General features: G+C 36.0%; 1 protein-coding gene across 4 annotated transcripts in view; it reads left to right on the plus strand.

The window, feature by feature from the left end:
* Nucleotides 1-477: 477 nt before the first annotated feature.
* LRRC7 (leucine rich repeat containing 7) overlaps nt 478-19,326 on the plus strand; it is a gene marked incomplete at both ends in the record, with an annotated part of 146,970 nt that continues 128,121 nt past the window's right edge. For all 4 annotated transcript variants that reach the window (XM_081324649.1, XM_081324651.1, XM_081324650.1 and 1 more), the window contains 3 exons: nt 478-666; nt 8,376-8,493; nt 18,305-18,383. In XM_081324649.1, coding sequence (XP_081180775.1) covers nt 478-666; nt 8,376-8,493; nt 18,305-18,383 — 386 coding nt within the window. The remainder of the gene's footprint in view (nt 667-8,375; nt 8,494-18,304; nt 18,384-19,326) is intronic.

A 19,326-nucleotide genomic window follows, 5' to 3' on the forward strand; every position in this document is an offset into this window, starting at 1 on the left:
ATCATTTGTAAATTACGGAAACAATCTTTCCCTGCTTTCTGTGTTATACTTTCAACATACATCTTAATTTCTTTTTCTTCCCAATTAGTTTTGGGATTTCCACTCATATTTCTGGGTGGAGGTTAAAAAAAAGAAAAAGGAAAATGGAGATATTTGGCTTTCTGATTCTAAATATACAATAGCTATACTTAAGGAAACTGTAAAACAACATATTCACATGTTCGCAGATTCTGGGGTGCTTGCCTTGAGCCTTCTACCTTAGTTTATGAGCTGCATACAAAAACCATCCAAATTAGAAGCATTTAGTAAATTGATACTGATTGTTTGTGTTACGAAAATGGGCTGCTATTTTCTAGAATTTGTGGATTCTCTTCTGAAATGATCTTGGACATTCTGTTAATTATTTTTCTACTAAAATGAGCAATGATTTTGGAAAATAACTTTATTATTTTTTTATTTTCAGTGCGGCATTTGGAGATGACAACTAAAAGGAAAATTATTGGCCGCCTGGTGCCATGCCGATGTTTTCGAGGGGAAGAAGAAGTAATTTCAGTGCTGGATTACTCCCACTGCAGCCTTCAGCAAGTGCCAAAGGAGGTTTTTAACTTTGAACGGACATTAGAGGAGCTTTATCTAGATGCCAATCAAATTGAAGAGCTTCCTAAGGTAAATGCTTCCTTTCTATAATATGTAAATGCAGCTGTTTAGCTAAGTGAACTTTTGAAGTATACTCTATGAAAAGAACGTTCGGTATAGGCAAAATTCATTCTGGTGGGTAATAACACCCATTTTCTAGTCTTTAGAAAAGTTGCTTCTGTTGGCTTTGCTTGCAGTTACAAAAAGATTACATAATAAGATAAAACTTGATTTTGTGCCTGCAAGTGCATCAATTCAAAATTCTCCATTAATTCATAATACTGAGACATCCCTGGAAGAATTGAGATATTGCAAGGGCCCCAACCTTTTTTTTTTTTTTTTTTGCTAGTGGGGAAATTTGGAATTTTTGCAGCCCCATATGATTTTTATCTACTGGTGCTACGAATGTGCTGGGTAGTTTTGCAAACAAAGATTATGCCATGCCAGGGCTTCTTTTATTTTTTTAAATTAAAATAATCTAAATAATGAAATAAAATTGGGGAGGAACATGGATTTAGGGCCTTTAGTGTGCCCAAGGAGCCATTTCTAGGTTGTACGGATATAATATTTTGTTGACTGTTATGTATTTTAAATTTTGTATTGTTGCAGTTGTTTTTCTTTTATTTTAATTTTGGCCGCTTCCCAGAGTCACTTGTTGAGATAGATGGCTATACAAAAAGAAAGAAAGAAAGAAAGAAAGAAAGAAAGAAAGAAAGAAAGAAAGAAAGAAAGAAAGAAAGAAAGAAAAAGCTTTTCAGTTATAAACAAAAAAAGTAAAGCATGTCAACACATGCATGTTTATCTGTATCTTGTGTAATGAGGATTTATTTCATTACTTATCGAGATATTTATTATTTAACATTTGGTATTAATAATTATCCGTTCATGAAATACTCTTTATGCATGGAATGTGAAGCTTGGATTATACATATTCAAAACAGTGCATATTTACTTACTATAAAGTTTTACAGATTTTGATATGTCATACTCTCTGGGAAATAAGACTATATTAATACCTCATTACCTTAATTATTAATTGCCATTAATTTCAACAATAAAATTAAGCTTGTGTTTAAAACTCTGCTATTACTCTGTAGAACTTAAATTTGTTCAACTTAATAGTATTAGAAATATCCATTCAACATTAAACTGAGGCTTTGCTTAGCTCTTTTCCTATCCTTATAGCCCAGTTCAGATGCTTGATGCAATGACGTTTTCATTCCATTGAACAATTGGAACAATTTAATTATATTCTCCAGAAGTTGATAGAAAAGTGATATACGTAACCAAGTCATTTTCTAGCTGTATATACCTGTTTATTTAAAAGGCCCTGGATATCAAATCATAATTTTCTGTCTCATAAAAGTGTAATGGAATTTGATAGAGGTCAGTTTCTGATGTATAATTGAGGTATATGTTTTTTTCTTTTTATCATAGTGTGCATTGCTATGTATTTTTATATTAAGATGTTATTTAAAAAACTCTGGCTTAAAAATAGCATAAAGCATTGTATATATTCAACAAAACTTAGGTTTATTTTACAGATTGTATCTTATACTAATAGTATATTTTTTGATATTTATTCTTATACTTTTGACATTGTCACTAAAGTGATCATTCTTCTCCACCATCTTCCTGTATCGCTGCTGCTGAATATAGACGCCTGCTTAATTTAGCTAAGAAACTGGGTGTTCTGTACCAGCCTGCTACCGGCCCTGCAGAAAAGGCAGGGACAACCCCTTTACAAAGGGCAAGAGGCTGGAATTAAGCCTGCCAAATTTATTAACATAAAACAGAGCAAAACAAGACACGAACCATGAAACAGGAGCTATGAAACAGGAACTATTCAAGCAGTTGCCTTCAGCAAACCAGCCCTCCCACGCATTCCCCTTTTATACAGTTCAGGGCGTGGCTTCTCTCTGCCTCCTTCCGAGGTGCCCCATTGCCTTCCTCTGTTTACTCCTGATTGACTGCCTCCTGCGTCGGGCGTCCTTGAACAGGGCCAGCTGTGGGTCATCTTCATCCACGCTGTCAGGCTCACACAGCTGGGTCTCCGTCGTGACCAGGTGGGAGGGGCCTGGCTGAGGGCTCTCATCAGCAAGCTCTCCAACCCCCTCAGCAAGCTCTCCAACCCCCTCAGCAAGCTCTTCAACACCCCCCTCCTCCTCTGAGTCGTCCGACCCAACTGCCGACCCCACAGGCTGACCCTGAATCACAACACTGGGCTAACTTTCATACCTTGGAATATACATTTTCAATATCCATGCCTGGCATTCTTCACTTGTCCCCCTCCAGACTCATTCCTGTTCTGTTCTCCACAATAAGGCAACATAACAGCATTTAGGAGAAAATACCAATTAGAGGTGATATAAAACTATCGGGAGAAGGGTGGTATACAAATAAAATTAATAATAATAATCTTATTCCAGTGCATCATTTTGCTATCGAATGGCTAAATTCACATGAATGTTCAGTGTGAAGGCAAATCATAATAGAAATCTTTTAACAGGATATAAGTGGAAAAGCCCCTTGAGTTTACATTCTGTAGCATCTGGCATAACAATGCAAACTACATTCTCATAATCATGGTCTTGGAACTATTTTTTTCTGTTGCTTTTAGCTTGTCTTCAATAACAATTGGTGGTGGTGGTGGATTACCAAAATTTGATTTTTGACTTGGTGAAATTAAGAAGTCAAGAATGGCCAGGCCCATTAAGACTCAGTTTCAAGGAAGACAGAAGTTAGTTTTATTCTCTGTTGGCAGCAGTGTGAACCTTCATTTTAGTTAATTTTCTGTTTATGAGGGGAAAAACTGTTAACTTCCTGATGTGTAATAACCTGGAATTTCTATAGAACAGGAAGTATATATTAAATTTTACTACTACCAAGCTATTACTTTACTAAATAGTGTTGTTTTGTTTCTAGTATTTGCCATACAATTTAATACAATGAAAATGAACTCAGTTTATCTCAATAGTAGGAATAGTGATAATAAGAGTAGGAGTGCCCTGCTAGTGCTCAAAAATAACAAGGGAGTGCTGGCAGAATGTATTCTTTTTTTCTCTTCATGGTTTTTCCTGTTGGGCAGAGTAAGAGCCTTTGCTTCACTAGATCTATCTTATGTCAAAACAGAAATTTGAGACTTTATGATAGTCTGTTTGCTTGTACTGTATACTTTGTTGCATTGATACATACCATTTGTTCCTAACTGAATATACCTGCCTGCAGAATTAAACCTGTGTGTTGCATTGGCATTGATTCCAAATGCAATTGCTCTTCAAGGACTATTGTCTCTTTAGAAGTTAAGCATGAGCTATATCCACAGTAATACAATAACTATGGATATAGCAGGCATTTGAAAAGGCATATGTGTTTCATCACCTGCAGTAGTATACCTGAGGGTTCCAATTGCTGCCATTCCCATTTATTTTTCTCCAAATCAATGTATATCTGCTGCAGTTATAGAAATTAATTGTTCACAGTTTAAACCCATGACTGTTGTGCCAGGTTTGCCTCTAACCATATTCTGAAGTAGGTGGAGGATACAAAAGTAGTGGGCCTTATTCAAGATGACAATGAGGGTACTTACTGCAAGGAAGTAGAGGGTTTGGTGAACTGGTGTAATAAAAACAGCCTCATTTTTTTTTAATCCCATTTATATCCCGCCCTTCTCCGAAGACTCAGGGCGGCTTACAATTTAAGCACAAACCAATGTGCTTAGCAATAGCCTTCATTCTATGTATATACCTGCTTATTAGGGCTTTCGCCCCCCTCCCAAGCAGCATTATTACAAAGTCAGCTTATTGCCCCCAACAATCTTAAACTAGGAAAAACTAAAGAGAACATTGTCGATTTCAGAAAAGGCAGGCACAACCACATACCTCTGTGTATTAATAATAATAATAATAATAATTTAATTTCTATACCGCCCTTCTCCCGAAGGACTCAGGGCGGTGTACAGGGCAAATACAGTAAAAATACAATGTACAAAAGTTAAAAAAGAATTAAATAATACAGCCCAATTCCAATAAAATTAATACAGTTAATATTAAAAAAACCCAAACCCATCAGACCAGGCCGGCTTGTTCAAATAAGTATGTTTTTAGGTCACGTCGGAAGGAGCAAAGGTCGGGAGCCGTCCGGAGCTCCACCGGTAAACGGTTCCAAAGGTCTAATGATTTTCCTGTGGAGGTGGTTAGCAGTATCAAGTTTCTGGGTGCACAGCTAACGAGTAGACTAGCTTGGTCGCTCAACAGTGAGACACTGGTGAAGCGGGCACAGCAGCACCTGTATTTTCTGAGTCGCATGAGAAAAGCACACCTTTCCTTCCTTACCACTTTCTGCAGAGGGATGATCGAGAGCATCCTGTCATTATTGCATTACTGTCTGGTTTGGTAGTATTACTCTTCAGACAGGAAGGTGGTGCAGAGAGTGGTGAGGATGGCTGAAAAGATTATAAATATAATATATAATAAACGCAACAGAATTTCATTTTTAAAGTGGGTCAGTGTGCTCACAGTAAAAAAAGAACAATAAAGGTTATTTTATCTATCTTATAGGTGGACAGTGAAAAATAGGATTTAAAAAAATCATTTCTTGCCTTCTATGAGATAATTCAAAAAAAGTCAGAAACTTGGTTTCCTAGCAATTCCTCTTTATGCCATCACACTTCTCTTTAACAGGGGTGTCAAACTCAATTTCATTGAGGGCCGCATCAGCATTGCGGTTACCCTCAGGGGGCCGGGTAGGTATGGCCAGGGTGGGCGTGGCCTACTGGGTGGGCGTGGCCAGCTCTACATCGTTGGCATCAAGGGTGCCTATGGGGGCCTGGGCAGGAGTGGGATAGATCTGAGGGTCTCTGGCAGGAGGAGGGTCTCTGGGCCAGGGCCAAGGCAGTGGGGGCCGTTCCCTCACTGTTTCCAGGATGGCTTCGCGGGCCACATGAAACCACTTTGCGGGCCGGATCCGGCCCCCGGGCCTTGTGTTTGACATGTCTGCTTTAGTATAATCTTAATGTACACACTTCCTCTAAATTAGAAACATCAAAAAGTTTCTTCACTCCTTCCCCCCCCCCGCCTCCCAGACTCTTGTCTGCCCTAGGAGCTACACCTCAGATTTTGGGAAACCCTGTTCTATAGTCTGTTGAAGCCACAGGGATTCAAAGCCTTCTTGGGAGGAATAAGATGGTTGAGAAATAATGTTGCAGAAGTCAACCAGAAGTAGACCTCACAATTCAAGAGTAAAATATTTATATAGACTATCCCAGGTCTATAGAAAAGTCTTTTGTAGTTATTTAAAGTATCAAATCAGTCCTTCCTGTCACTTCTCCTTAAGAGGAGAGTGTCATGCTTGCTTAATATGAGAGCCAGTTTGGTATAGTGGGTTAAAGCACCAGGCTAGGAAGTGGGAGACTGAGAATTCTAGTCCTGCTTTAGCTATGAAAGCCAGCTGGGTGATCTTGAGCCAGTCACTCTCTCTCAGCCCAGTTCAGCTCGCCAACGTAGTTGTTGCTATTGTGGGAAAAATAGGAGGAAGGTGTGTGGGGTATGTTTTCCACCTTGAGTTATTTATAAAAATAAAAAAGGCGGTATACAAACAAATAAATAAAAAACCTTCAATTTTAACTAATACAATGTGTAGATAAGTTTTGTTTTTCACAGTTCCTTATCAGCAAGTGCTGACTTTAAATCAAAAAATAATAATCCTTGTCATTTTTCTGTAGAGCTCAAGCCTGCAGCTCCATGCATATAAAAACATTTTAAAATCACATGCTTTTGTTGAACTGCTTAGTTTAAAGTCATTGAGGCACAAATATACCAAATAAGCCTAATATATTTGTACATATTAATTGGGCAGACAATGCTAAAGTCCAAAGATTTCTTGGCATTTCTTAAGATCATGAATTACGCTAACAAAGCTATAATGACAATTTATATGTTTCAAGACCAAAATGATTAATTGTCATAAAGCTTCTTTCAGACATGCTAAAATACCAATCTTTTTCAACTATGGAACTTTTGCGATGCCTTTCAGGGTTGAGAATTATGGCATTATTTTGAGAATATATATTTCACTGTACCTTTATGCTAACAATACGCTAACAATAATATTGGCAGTGTAGACATTCCTGCCTAAAAAGAATAAAGAGATTGAAGATGTTTTCAAATTGAGTTTAATTCCTGGTGACTTGAATGGATCATCCATGCAATTTTCCCATCATGATGTAATACTTCTGTTACAGCTTTCTGCTGATTGTTTGTTTACTTCCCAGTATAACTAAAACCCTAGACAAGACTTAAGCATGAGACATGTTACATGTCAGTAACATCAACTTAAATGCTCCAGATCATTATCGTTTTTGGACAAATAAGATTTCCTGAGAAAATGTAATAAAAGGGCTGTTAGAAGTAATTTCATGAACAGTTCTCACATTTGCTATATTATTTATTTCACAATAAAAAGTGGATGAAAACATTATTCCTAAGAGAACCATTTTCATAATGGAAAACAGTTTACACTAAGCTGCTACATTTATTTGTGCCAAAGAATGGCTTTTATTCATTTGCTCTCAGACTTCTAAAGAAATACATTTTGAACAGATAGGTCACTTCATGAAATATATCAAAGACAGCTATGCAAATGCAAATCTGCATACTAGATATCTCAAATATCCTCATTTGCAGTTTATTCAACATACATTCTATAAATTTTAATTTCCTATAGGTTAGATGTTTATCCTCTAAAAATAATATTATTTGATTTTTATTAATTTAATTAATTTATTAGTTCTACAGTGAGCACCAGTTTGATGTAAAGGTGAAAGGCACTGGTCTAGAAATCAGGAGGCTATGAATTCTAGTGTTGCTTTAAGCACAAAACCAGCTGGGTGACTTGGACCAGTCATTCTTCTTCAGCCCTAGAATGAAGGACGAACCACTTCTGAAAATGTAGCCAAGAAAACAGCAGGGATTTGTCTAGGTCAGCGGCCCACAACCTTTTGGGAACCAGGGACCGGTTCCATGAAGAAAGATTTTTCCGTGGACTGGAGGGGGCATGGTTTTGCATGCTGCCTGCATCCTGCAGATGGGGCTTTGCTTGTTTGTGTGGCCTGGTTGCTGATATGCCACGGACCGGTGCCGGTCCATGGACCGGGGGTTGGGAACCCCTGGTCTGGGCAGTCACCTGCAGTCAAAACTAACTCAGACACACATGCACACACATAGCAAATCCTACAGCAGCAGGATTCTCCTTCTGCTTTAATTCATAATTAAATAAAATGCTATGAATTTTAAATAGTGGTGTTATTTCTCTTTTTAAAATGATAAGGTGGTCATCTGATCAGCATGTGCCCCTCTTCTTACTTTTAAAATTCTGCAAAATCATATATACCCCCAAGTTTTTCTCAGTAAACTTTCTATTTTTTGCACTCTTGTTAGGAAACTTTGTTAACAAAAAACCTTATTAATCTCTCTTTGCTAGCTGAGTCTTCGGAGAAGGGCGGGATATAAATGGAATTAAAATAAATAAAAATAAATAAAACGTAGAAGATAATGTACTCACAATGAAGTAGAAACATGATTAAAGAGATTAAAGAGAAAATTCTTCTAATATGTCTACTGATTCTTACTGGCTATGAGTATACTGTATATGTTCTATTTTATGCTCTCTTTTAGGATTGCTCTAAACATACTAAAATTTTATGAAAAATTTTATAACTGTTTTTCTCTTGCTTTTTTTAGCAATTATTCAACTGTCAAGCTCTGCGTAAACTGAGTATCCCAGACAATGACCTTTCAAGCCTGCCAACCAGCATTGCTAGTTTAGTTAACCTCAAAGAACTTGACATCAGTAAAAATGGTAAGAAAAAAAATATGTTTCATTTTCTTTCACCACAGATTCAAAAATATTTAGCAAGGGAAAGACAATAGTTATTCTATTCTTCTTTTCAATAGATTACAAGTATACCTAACTTTATTTCCAGAATATTATATATGGATAATTTAAAAGCAAACACCTTTGAATAAAAAGCTTTCTTGATTTGAGAACACCTACTACACTGAAATACTCAACTGTCATCACATAATAACCACATTTCAGAAAATTGCACAAACACATGACACTATGCAAATGTTAGTGTTTGAATGCTATTTGCTGCTGTGCCCTCAGTAGTTGAATTCTGTATCTATATGCCTTGTTTAAGCTGATGTAGGGAAATAGAAAGAGAGTAAGTCAGCAGAGCCATTGTAGTAACTACTTCAGTTTTCAGAAGAGCCCCATTATGCCCATAAGGACAAGATACAAGTTGTTAGTATACCTTAAATATATTTCATTTTGAATTTAAATTGCATTTCCACAATCAAAACTATTTCAGTCAATGTTAACTATAACAAAATAATTTCTTATTTTGGTAAACAAATTCTTTATGCAAATTGGTTAACTTTTATAAAATATAACTTTATAAAATAGAAAAAATACTTTCTGCTCTTGTTATTGTAGAGCAGGGGTGTCAAACTGCTGGCCTGTGGGCCGGTTGCATCATACAGAGGCCACACCCACCCCAGCTCCGGCAATGCGAAAAAAGTCACATTGTGACACATCACATAACATGGCGAGTTTGACACCCGTGATGTAGATATATATATATGTACTGCTTAAAATAATATAAATGTAATATTTCATTGTGAACCAGTATATTACTATGAAACCAATGCATAGTTGATTAGTTTACAAATAGCCTTCTAAATTTAAGTTGAAGCTAACAGAATTGATAGTCTTTTACTGCATTGATTGGACTCAGAAACTAAGATTGTAATTCAGAAACTAAGATAAAAAAGTGGAAACAAAAATTGAAGTTTGAAGAAGAAGGATAAAGTATTACTGCTTTTGAACTTTGTATTGGAGAAGACATGAAAATACTATGGTGGATAGCTAAGTAAACAAATCAATGTGTCATTGAAAAGATCAACCCAAAGTTCTCATTCAAGGCACAAATGATCAGGCTCAAATTACCATACTTTGAACATGGTATGCAAATACCTAGGGCTATGGAGAAGGATCTAATAGTGGGAAAGGTAGAAGGAAAGAGAAGAAAAGGACAATTAGCAGCAGGGTTGATGGATTTTTGGAAGACATGACAGACCAAGCTAGGGACAGATCTTCATGAAAAATATCTAGCGAAGGGGGTTCTAAAGTCAACAACAACTTGATGGCCCTTAATTAATCAGGATAAAAAAAACATTTAGGGAAGGCCTAAGGGAAGTGGGATTAAGCAATAGAATTGGAAAAAGCATCATTGCAGAGTTAAATAGATTTTTCTAAAAAGCCAGAGCCCAGAAGGCTTCTATTAAGCTTTCAACAAATAAATATACAGCAAATGCTCAAAATATACTGAAGGCTGACTTCACCAATCCTTTAATTTTACAAAATAGGTAAGAAATGCAATATCTAAGTCAAAGCTCTTTTTCAGTAAACTTTTGTAACTAGTAATTTATTGTACTACTAATTGCATAAATCAGTTGAGGTATTATGAGTATCCATTTTCTAGTTTACCATTCTTTTCTATTCTTTCCATCTGTTTATGTGACCAGTTTTATTTATGTCCAGTTTTAATGTGAAACCCCAGAGATGGAACCTAGCATATTTATTGCTATGTGCATAGAGGATGAATATGAAAAAGGAGCAGACAGGTGAAAAATTTGAAGAGAGAGTATGATATGACATTTTATCATCATATTTATTATTTACCAAATGATGCTGGTAGAGCAATAGCACGCTGAATTCTATATTGCTTTTCAGACCATTTCATATAACATTTTAGAACAGTGGCCACCAACTTTTTGAGTCTCAGGGACAGTTCTGTGGAGAGTGGTTTTTACATGGACCGGGGTCATGGTTTCACACACTGTCTGAATCCTGGGCGTCTGTGGATGGGGCTTCACTAGCTTGCATGGCCTGGTTCCTGGTGGGCTGCAGATTGGTGCTGGTCTGTGGCTCAGGGGTTGGGGGCCCCTGTTTTAGAATGTTCAATTGTTTTGAACAATTATTTGGTCAAGAAGATGTTTTGTTTACTAAACAACAGCAATATTCCTTGGTTCATAAACTCAATCCTCTAAAACAATTGCAAGGGGAAGACTGAAAAAAATGCTTCCTGGTTTAAACTATCCAGAGATTATTAGAACTGGGAATTCTAGTTTAGTTTACATTATAGTTTGTTGAATGCAACCTGGATAAGAATCTTTGATTCTGACTAGTGTTTTTAAAATAACTATTGATTTTGAGAAAGTTTATGCTGTCTCATCTATGCTGGAGAAAAAAATGAGGTGGGGGCAAGCAAGAGAATGCAGCATTACCAGACTGATTTGTATGTCGTTAGATTTGTGCTTTAACTGATATTTTTGTCTTAGTTCAAATGAAAATTTGGTTCAAATTATCTGTAGTTCTTTAAATGGTATTTGCTGGAGACTAGGTCTGAAGCAAAGAGGGGGAAAAAAGTTGAGGTAGTGAAGTAGGTCAGTAGAATGTATGAAAAGAATGCAGTAGTTCAAAAGCAAAACAGAAATAAAATATTCAGTTTGTAATTCAAAATCTTTCCTAAATTTGTGCAATAATTTGAAGTTATATAATTTCATATATTAATGAACATGCAGAGGAAAATTGGATAACAGATACATGATTGGTGATCTTCTAGATTATGCAATTTAAACATAATTTATAGCCTTATAATAATGATAAAATTCATGAAAGCACCAAATATAGTGTAATAATAGCAATCTTATGGCAAATAAAGACTGTTAAGGGTTGGAGAAGCATCAAAATAATTTCTTATCTAAATACATTTTGCTTTTACTTTTGATAGATTGTATGCAAGGTACATTTTTTTACTTTTGTAGGTATCTAGCCTCAGAACAAATCATTTCTCATCCTCTTGTCAAAATAAAAATAAATATTTAGAAAGTAATCTAAAGTGGCCTCTCTTTTTTTAGAAATAAGCAACTTGGGAACAATGAAACCAAAGAGCACTCTGATTGTAAGGAACAGAAATGCCACTTGGAGAATTTTTGAAAATCTCATACCTGTTTTCACTGATAGAAATAACTACAAGTGCAACTTTCCCTAGGAATGGGGCTAACTCAAAAGTGCAGTCCAAGCGCTGCCCCTGTTTCATACTCCTGCAAAATATTACATTAATTATAGAAGAAATTAAGAAAGAAAAATAATGTTTGCTGTTGTGTAGCGGATTCTTTGGCGCAGGAATGAAGATGAGGCAAGTGAGTTCAGGAAAGCTCATGGTTTATTGCTTGCAAGATCTGAACTGAGAATTGGGCTGTAACTAGCCGCAATATATAGTCTAGCCCCTAGGTGGCAGCCAAAAGGTTTGAAGCAACCATTGCCACCTAGTGACAACCAATAGCAGTACTGGAGACTTGTAGTCTGGGTTGCTGGAGAGCCGTTAGCTGCTCCGGCAACCCACGTGGTATTACCATTGAGCCCAATACATAACATTTGCTTTATATGCTTGTGTTTAAGGAAACTCAATTTTATTCTGCCATATATATATGAAAATTATGAGGAGCTTTTAGATCCGTACTTATTCAAAAACTTGCAGCAGAATCTCATAGAATCTTTGATGACCCAGCTAAAAAGCTGTTCTACAAGAGGAAGGAGATATGTATAGATTGTATAATGCAATTTAATATAGTTTCCATATTAGGCTGGGAATTGCCTAAAACTAAGCAATTTCTAAAAGCACATGAGAGTTTTATGATCAAATCAACCTCTCAAAAAGGCCAAATTCTTACAAATTAATTTACTTTAATTATACAGCATTTTGTTTGGATAACTCTGTTGATCCTATCTTGTCGGGATAATAGAGTTAGATAATATACAGAATTTATCATTAAAATAAATGTTATATTATTTTCAAACTCCTTAGGGATGATAGTGCTATTTTATCACTTTTTAAAAGAGCTCCTCTCTATGAATTTGCTTCCAGCTTTGAAAACCATTTAATATACTGCTTAATATTTTAAAACTAGTTCACCTCAGTAAAAAGACTCCGATTTAAAAGGAAAAGCAAGTAGCAGTCAGTTTAAGAAGAATTCTATCTTTTTTCTTAAAACTGCTAAAAGAGCTGTATGTTTATAATTTCAAAGGGTTGGTTGGTGTGATAGAACTTTTGAAGATGTAATATTTGTGATACCAAATAAGTACAAAAGTCATCTTTGGTTGCCTGTATTCAGCTGTATTGTTCTGCTGTACGAAGAATTTTCAGCATATGCTTGTTTTAGGCGCTCCTTTTTAAAACAACAACAACAACAACAACCCACACATACAATATTCATTTATTGGATTCCTGGAATTTTTTTCCAAGCATACTCTGAAAGATTATTGAAATTCCAAGATACTGTAGTAGGGATGAAGATGAAGATCTAATCCTCCCAAACCTAATACTGGAGGAGAGCAAACAAGACAGCATTTAACTGATTTAGGGCCACATCCTAAAGCTGGCTGGAAAAAATGATAACATGAAATTAAAATTTTAATTAACAGAGAATGATCCTCTTTTAAGTTACAGATAGAATTTAAATACAGCATGTTACTAAGAATACTAGGAACCAGTTAAAGAAATTCAATGGAATTCTTATCCTGGCAGCCACAGTTATAGTCCTCCTCCTCCTCCTCCCCCCTCCTCCTTCCTCTTCTTCCCCTTTTTCTTCCCCTTCTTTCCTTTCTTCTTCCCCTTTCCCCTCCTCCTCCTTCCCCTGATTTCCAGTGGTTTAAATTAAATTCACAAGTGAGCAAGGAGGGGTTTGACTTGGTTGCCTTCAGTAAATTAACCACTTCCTGGTCCACTGCTGTGGCAGAACTGAAATTAAGGATATACGGTATATGCAATTCCTTCTCCTCCATTTTCAAGCTGTCTGCTAGATTAGTTCCAAATGTAATCAGAAACAGAAACAAAACAAACAGCCCTTTAAAAAATAAAGCACATTAGAAATGCTCATTCTTTTTTTCAATGAGAAAATGTCTTTGAACAAGGACAGCATCCTATTTTCTGAGCAATAAATTCCAAATGTGATTCTTTGTTTTTCTTTGTCATTTATTTGCAGCCTCTTTTGCATTTTAACTAAGTTTATATACTCCATTTTATTTGCAGAATAAACATCTACAATATGCATAGTAATAAAAAATAAGAACTTACAATAATGGTGACTCATGGGCTTAGAAGAAAATTTGTATGTTTTCAGGCAAAGCAAATAAAACCTACTTGAGCATGCCATCCAATTATTGTCTTGCACCAATTCTTAATAGATTATTGTGACTAAAGAATACTAGCAACACTTTCTGATATTAATACATAATTTGAACACAATAATTGGGAAGAATGGATTTTGAAATTAATAGAACTAGTCGCGATGGTGAAATTAACTGCTTTGCTTAGCAGCAGCGACTACATTTCACGTGACCTGGAGGCCATTGTTAGATTTCTTACAAAGTAAAGAGAAGAATTTTGAATCTGGGATTTGAAGATTAGTTGGGATTTTACTAAAGAAATATTGTAGCTTTTTAAATATAAGGTTCTTTCTATCTTTTAGATGAAATAAAGAGAAGGACATTTTATGAATACTGGCTTTTAAAAAATATGTTGACTATTAGTGTTTTAAAATATTTTATAGATTGGCATTTGTTTAATTTAGAGAAAGGTGGTGGTATTGTTAATATCTCTGTACTAAAAGAAAGTATTTGTTATGTTTGTTATATTTGTTTGATATATAACTTTTTTGTCACTTTAATTTGTTTTATCATTCTCTTTTTCCCTTTAGGTTAATTTGTATTTTAATGTTTGATGTTGAAATCTAATAAAGATATTATATAAAAATAATTGTAGATAGACAGTAGCTTATACTCTGAAATTTACAATGTTATATTTAACTAGTTCTTTTTTTTAAATTTGAATCCTACCTCTAGATATCCTGTCAGACTTCTGCTTGGGAAGATGCATTTTGGTATAGACACTTGACTGTTTTGTTGTGGCTGTAGAGTTTCCCAACTGCCTAGCCCAGGGGTAGGCAACCTCGGCTCTTTTATGACTCGTGGACTTCAACTCCCAGAATTCCTGAGCCAGCCAAGCTGGCTCAGGAATTCTGGGAGTTGAAGTCCACGAGTCATAAAAGAGCCGAGGTTGCCGACCCTTGGCCTAGCCACTCCAAAGAAATATGCTGACCTCCCTTTTTTAAAACGAAGAAATAAGTGTAATTCTTTTCATGGAGTGCCATTTACATAACCCATGCTATCTGGCATAAATTAGCACTGATTAAAAGCAGTGAGGATTTATCAGCATACTTCAATCTTTAAAGTTCCTGGGTATATGGGGAGTAAAAGAGATTAGTTTTTATGACAGCTGACTAGTGTTGCTATGATTATCTCTCCTTATTCTGTAGCTCCTCTTTATCACCAGAACTCTTTTCAGAGAACCTTGGGACTGAGTTTGTTTGATGTATGCTTTGCTTTCATAAATTTAAATGGAAAGAAATGCATTAAAGCAAGAATATTAATATGCCACAATATAAATATTGGTATAAAAGGAAACTGCCTGATTGAAAACAAAAATTAAGCTGTGCAAATGCAAATAGGATTGATAAATTTGGGGAAAGAAAACAGATGTTTATTTGACATAAAAATATCAGAATGGGTGCCAGTCAGCCTCCTGATTTCAATCTATAAAACAGATTAATAACAAGCCAGGGGAAATGGTACATAATCCCTTATTCCTTGCTGGGGGAAAAGTGTACAAAACAATGTTCCATACATAAGGAAAGAATATAAAAGAATTCGATAAACTTGTCAATGAATGTAAGGGGGTTTTTTTAACCAAAGAAAGAATTTCACATTTTATAATCATTTGGAATAACCTTGAAGAACAGGAGGAAAGCCATTAATAAGACAACAGTCAGATAAAAGGGTCCAAACTAGAACTGTTAACGTGAGAAAACATCTCATATAAGCTCCTCCCTAGTTCTCATGAAGATAAAGGCAGGGATGGGGGAAGTGCATTCAGACTTGCAAGATTCAGTTATCATAGTCTTATAATAAAACTAGTATTGGCCTGCTTGACTCTGGTTTCCTAGTCTAATCTATCTTGAAGAGCTGACAAATATTAAGAAGAAAAAAATTGAGAATTGAGAGTGAGAAACTCTTTGATGTATAAAGTAATTATGCTATATTTTACTACATTTTCAAAATGACAGAAGGCTTTGTCCCAATGTTGGTTAACAGTAGGATTCAGCTGTTAAAAATTGGTATTCTCGCTGGAGTGTGTATCCTAAGATCCACTGGTTGTCTAAACATATTTTAAAACTTGGTTCCTTGGGGTTCCAATCTAGTTGAGCCCCTATATTTATTTGTGAGAAACAGGAGGCTTTGTCCTTAACATAACTTAATGTTTAATATAACAATGTTTGGCCCTTGTTCATTTGTAATGTGTTATACAATGGAAAGTCATTTCAGTTGATTGCAGTAGTCAAATTCAGCACAAGAACTGCATTGATTATCAGTGTATTTGTGGTATTTCCCCCCCCAATCCAATTCGCCATTTATTCTCCATTGAGTATCACAAAAGTCCGTGATGGCAAACCTATGGCATGCCATGATATTTTGGGTGACATGCCAGGATTCTCCAAAATCTGATAACAACTATTCTTAAAAGCATGCCTCATTCTTGTACAATTTTGGGAAGCTGTGGAGGCCACACAAGAATAAGATATACTCTCACATGCTTCAGACTCTATGGAAGTCAAATGGCCTCCATGGCCTCCAAAATTGTACCAGGATAGGGTATGCATAGGCCACAGAAGAGCATTCTCTGAAGCTATTTCAAGAACAAAAACGTTGTGCAACCCAGAGAAAACTCAGGTAGGCCACAGGGACCTGTCAACATAAAGAGAAAACTGCCTGAAGGTAAGCTGCATGCAGCAGATCTGGGGAGTACTGGTTCATGGGGGCAATCATACCTTGCTTGGGGAACAGTGTGAGGCAGCATTTTGAGCAGTGGTTCTAGGATTGAAGTCAAGGCCAGGCCTCCACTTCAGGCCCAGCCTCAGCACTGCTATCAAGTGCAGCTGCTCAGAAGGGCCTAGATATAGATCAGGGGTCTTCAAACTTGGTCCTTTTATGACTTGTGGACTTCAACTCCCAGAATTCCTCAGCCAGAGTGCCTGGCTGAGGAATTCTGGGAGTTGAAGTCCACAAGTCATAAAAGGGTCAAGTTTGAAGACCCCTGATATGGATGGAAGGATAGAGAATTGTTTCTGTTTTGATTGGAGGGGCAGGTATAACACATCAGAAGAGTCATATAATTTTCTGAATTTTTGACACATTGAGCCCAAAAGTTTCGCCATCGCCGACATATGTGGTATTTGCAATAGTGGCGAATATCTGTAGCTCAGGTGTAGGATGAGGGTGAAGATTCATTCTCTGAGCTTCTGGGTTGGTTCCTGAACGTTTTGTTACCAGGCTAGGTAACATATTCAGCAGAGTTTAAGGGATGTCAGTGGCTTTAGTATTACTGTGTCACTGAAACTGACATCCCCTAAACTCTGCTGAAGATGTTATCTAGCCTTGTAATGAAATGTTCAGAAACCAACCCACAAGCTCGGAGAATGAACCTTCACATACCCTCATACGTGATATTTCTGTCATATGGTTTAGATATTTCAATGGTGGTTGCACAATTGTAAGGTTCCATTAGGATTTATAAAATTTTGACCCATTTAGACCAATAGTTCAGAGCTTTTCTTTTAAGAAAGGCTTTTAATCTTTTTACCCCGAATGGATAGGCTTATATCACAACTAGTGATTATGTCAGATTGTGATCTTGAAAATTATTGCTATACTTTTTATCATTGTTTGACCTTGTACTGAAAGAATAATAAAACTTATTTTTTTTCTCCAGTTTCAGAATGTGAATGAATTACATTCTATGTCATCTAAATTTAGTAAGCCTACACTTATTCTACATGATTTATGCCAAGAATGGAGGAAGTAAAAAAAAGAACCTTTAGAAATGAACTGCATCATTATGAGTTTCCTAGCATATTTTATAATGGAAGTATTGCACAATACACCTCTCATACATGGAAAATATTTTAATAACAAGTGTCCAAGGGCCATTAACTGTTTTTATTTAATTATGTCAAGGTCATTGTTGACTCTTAGCAACTGTAAGATAGATGTTCTCAATGAAGATATGTCCCTAACCTCATATTTCAATAGTGCACTCATGCTCATGCTTCTTGGCATATAGCTTAAACAAGAAGCTAGCCTTTATTTCAGCTACAAATAATGGTTTATAGATATTATTTAGATTCAACAAAACCTATCCTGCATAAATTGCCTTTTTTGTACTGGTAGATAACTAGTTGGCCAGTAAACTATTATTCAGCTCAAGGAACTGTTGAAACCAAGTGAAATGTGAGGAATTATATTAAGTATGTATGGGTGAAATCTGTGCAGAAATATTAATATACATTGGTAAGACTGAACGCTGGGATTGTCATGAGTTCACAGAGTTCAGACTTGTTTAGGATTAAATGAATGGCTTACCTTTTTCTACTGAAATGAGCAAATGAGGAAAGCAATCAGTTGTGTAACAGTTTTGTTTTTCTTTTAGGGATTCAAGATTTTCCAGAAAATATAAAGTGCTGTAAGTGTTTAACAATAATTGAAGCAAGTGTCAATCCTATTTCTAAGTAAGTTCCTCAGTGTAATTTTTTCTTTGCCTCTTTTATGTATGCAAGGTTTAACATATAACAACAATAGCAATAACAAAAACAATAATAGAGTTGGAAGGGACCTTGAAAGTCTTCTAGTCCAACCCCTGCTCAGGCAGGAAACCCTATACCATTTCAGACAAATAGTTGTCCAATCTCTTCTTTAAAACTTCCAGTGTTGGATATTTGACACTATTTCTTAACAGCTGATTTTGTTCTTCAATTGCATCTCTTTTAATACTTGTTATGAAGCATCTGTGGCAAGATCTACAGCAGACGTGTCAAAGTCACGATGTCACATGACGTCGTGCAATGTATCGGGACGGTTTTGCCATTGTCGTCAATGGGGTGGGCACAGCTTCCATGTGATACGTCCGGCCTGTGGGCCAGCAGTTTGACACCCCTGATCTACAGCATTATCCATAATATGCTTTAGAATGGCATCAAAGTGATGATACTAGTAAAATTAGATATAACAATAAAAATAAGTCCACTGAGTTGAGCTTGATTTGTGGAGACTTCATGTCTAAACCCATGTAATTTTCTTGAGAACAGTATGCAAGTGGTTTATTCCTTTGAGATATTTTTTTTTTGCAGCTTTCCAATCCAACCTATAACCCTGGTATAAATTAGTAGTCTCCTACCCAGAGTCAATCCTCCTAGGCTTTTCAATTGTATAGGTGCTACCACCTAGCTGGGTTGTATGTAGCAGTAAGGATTGTGACACTGAGGGAATGAATACATTGGCTGAGGTTGTAGTTTATAACACTGTCATAAAATGTAAACCTGTGGAATACACTTGAGCTCTGTTCCAGTTAGAAGTCAGATTAAAGAACTTTCTGTAAAAAATTGAATAGATAAATCATAGCATATACTTTTTCTGGACAAAGATTACCCCAAGAATAGTGATAAATTGGCATAT

This window comes from Vipera berus (assembly GCF_964194415.1).
Source record: "Vipera berus genome assembly, chromosome: 3".
In the NCBI taxonomy this organism is placed as follows: Eukaryota; Metazoa; Chordata; class Lepidosauria; order Squamata; family Viperidae; genus Vipera; species Vipera berus.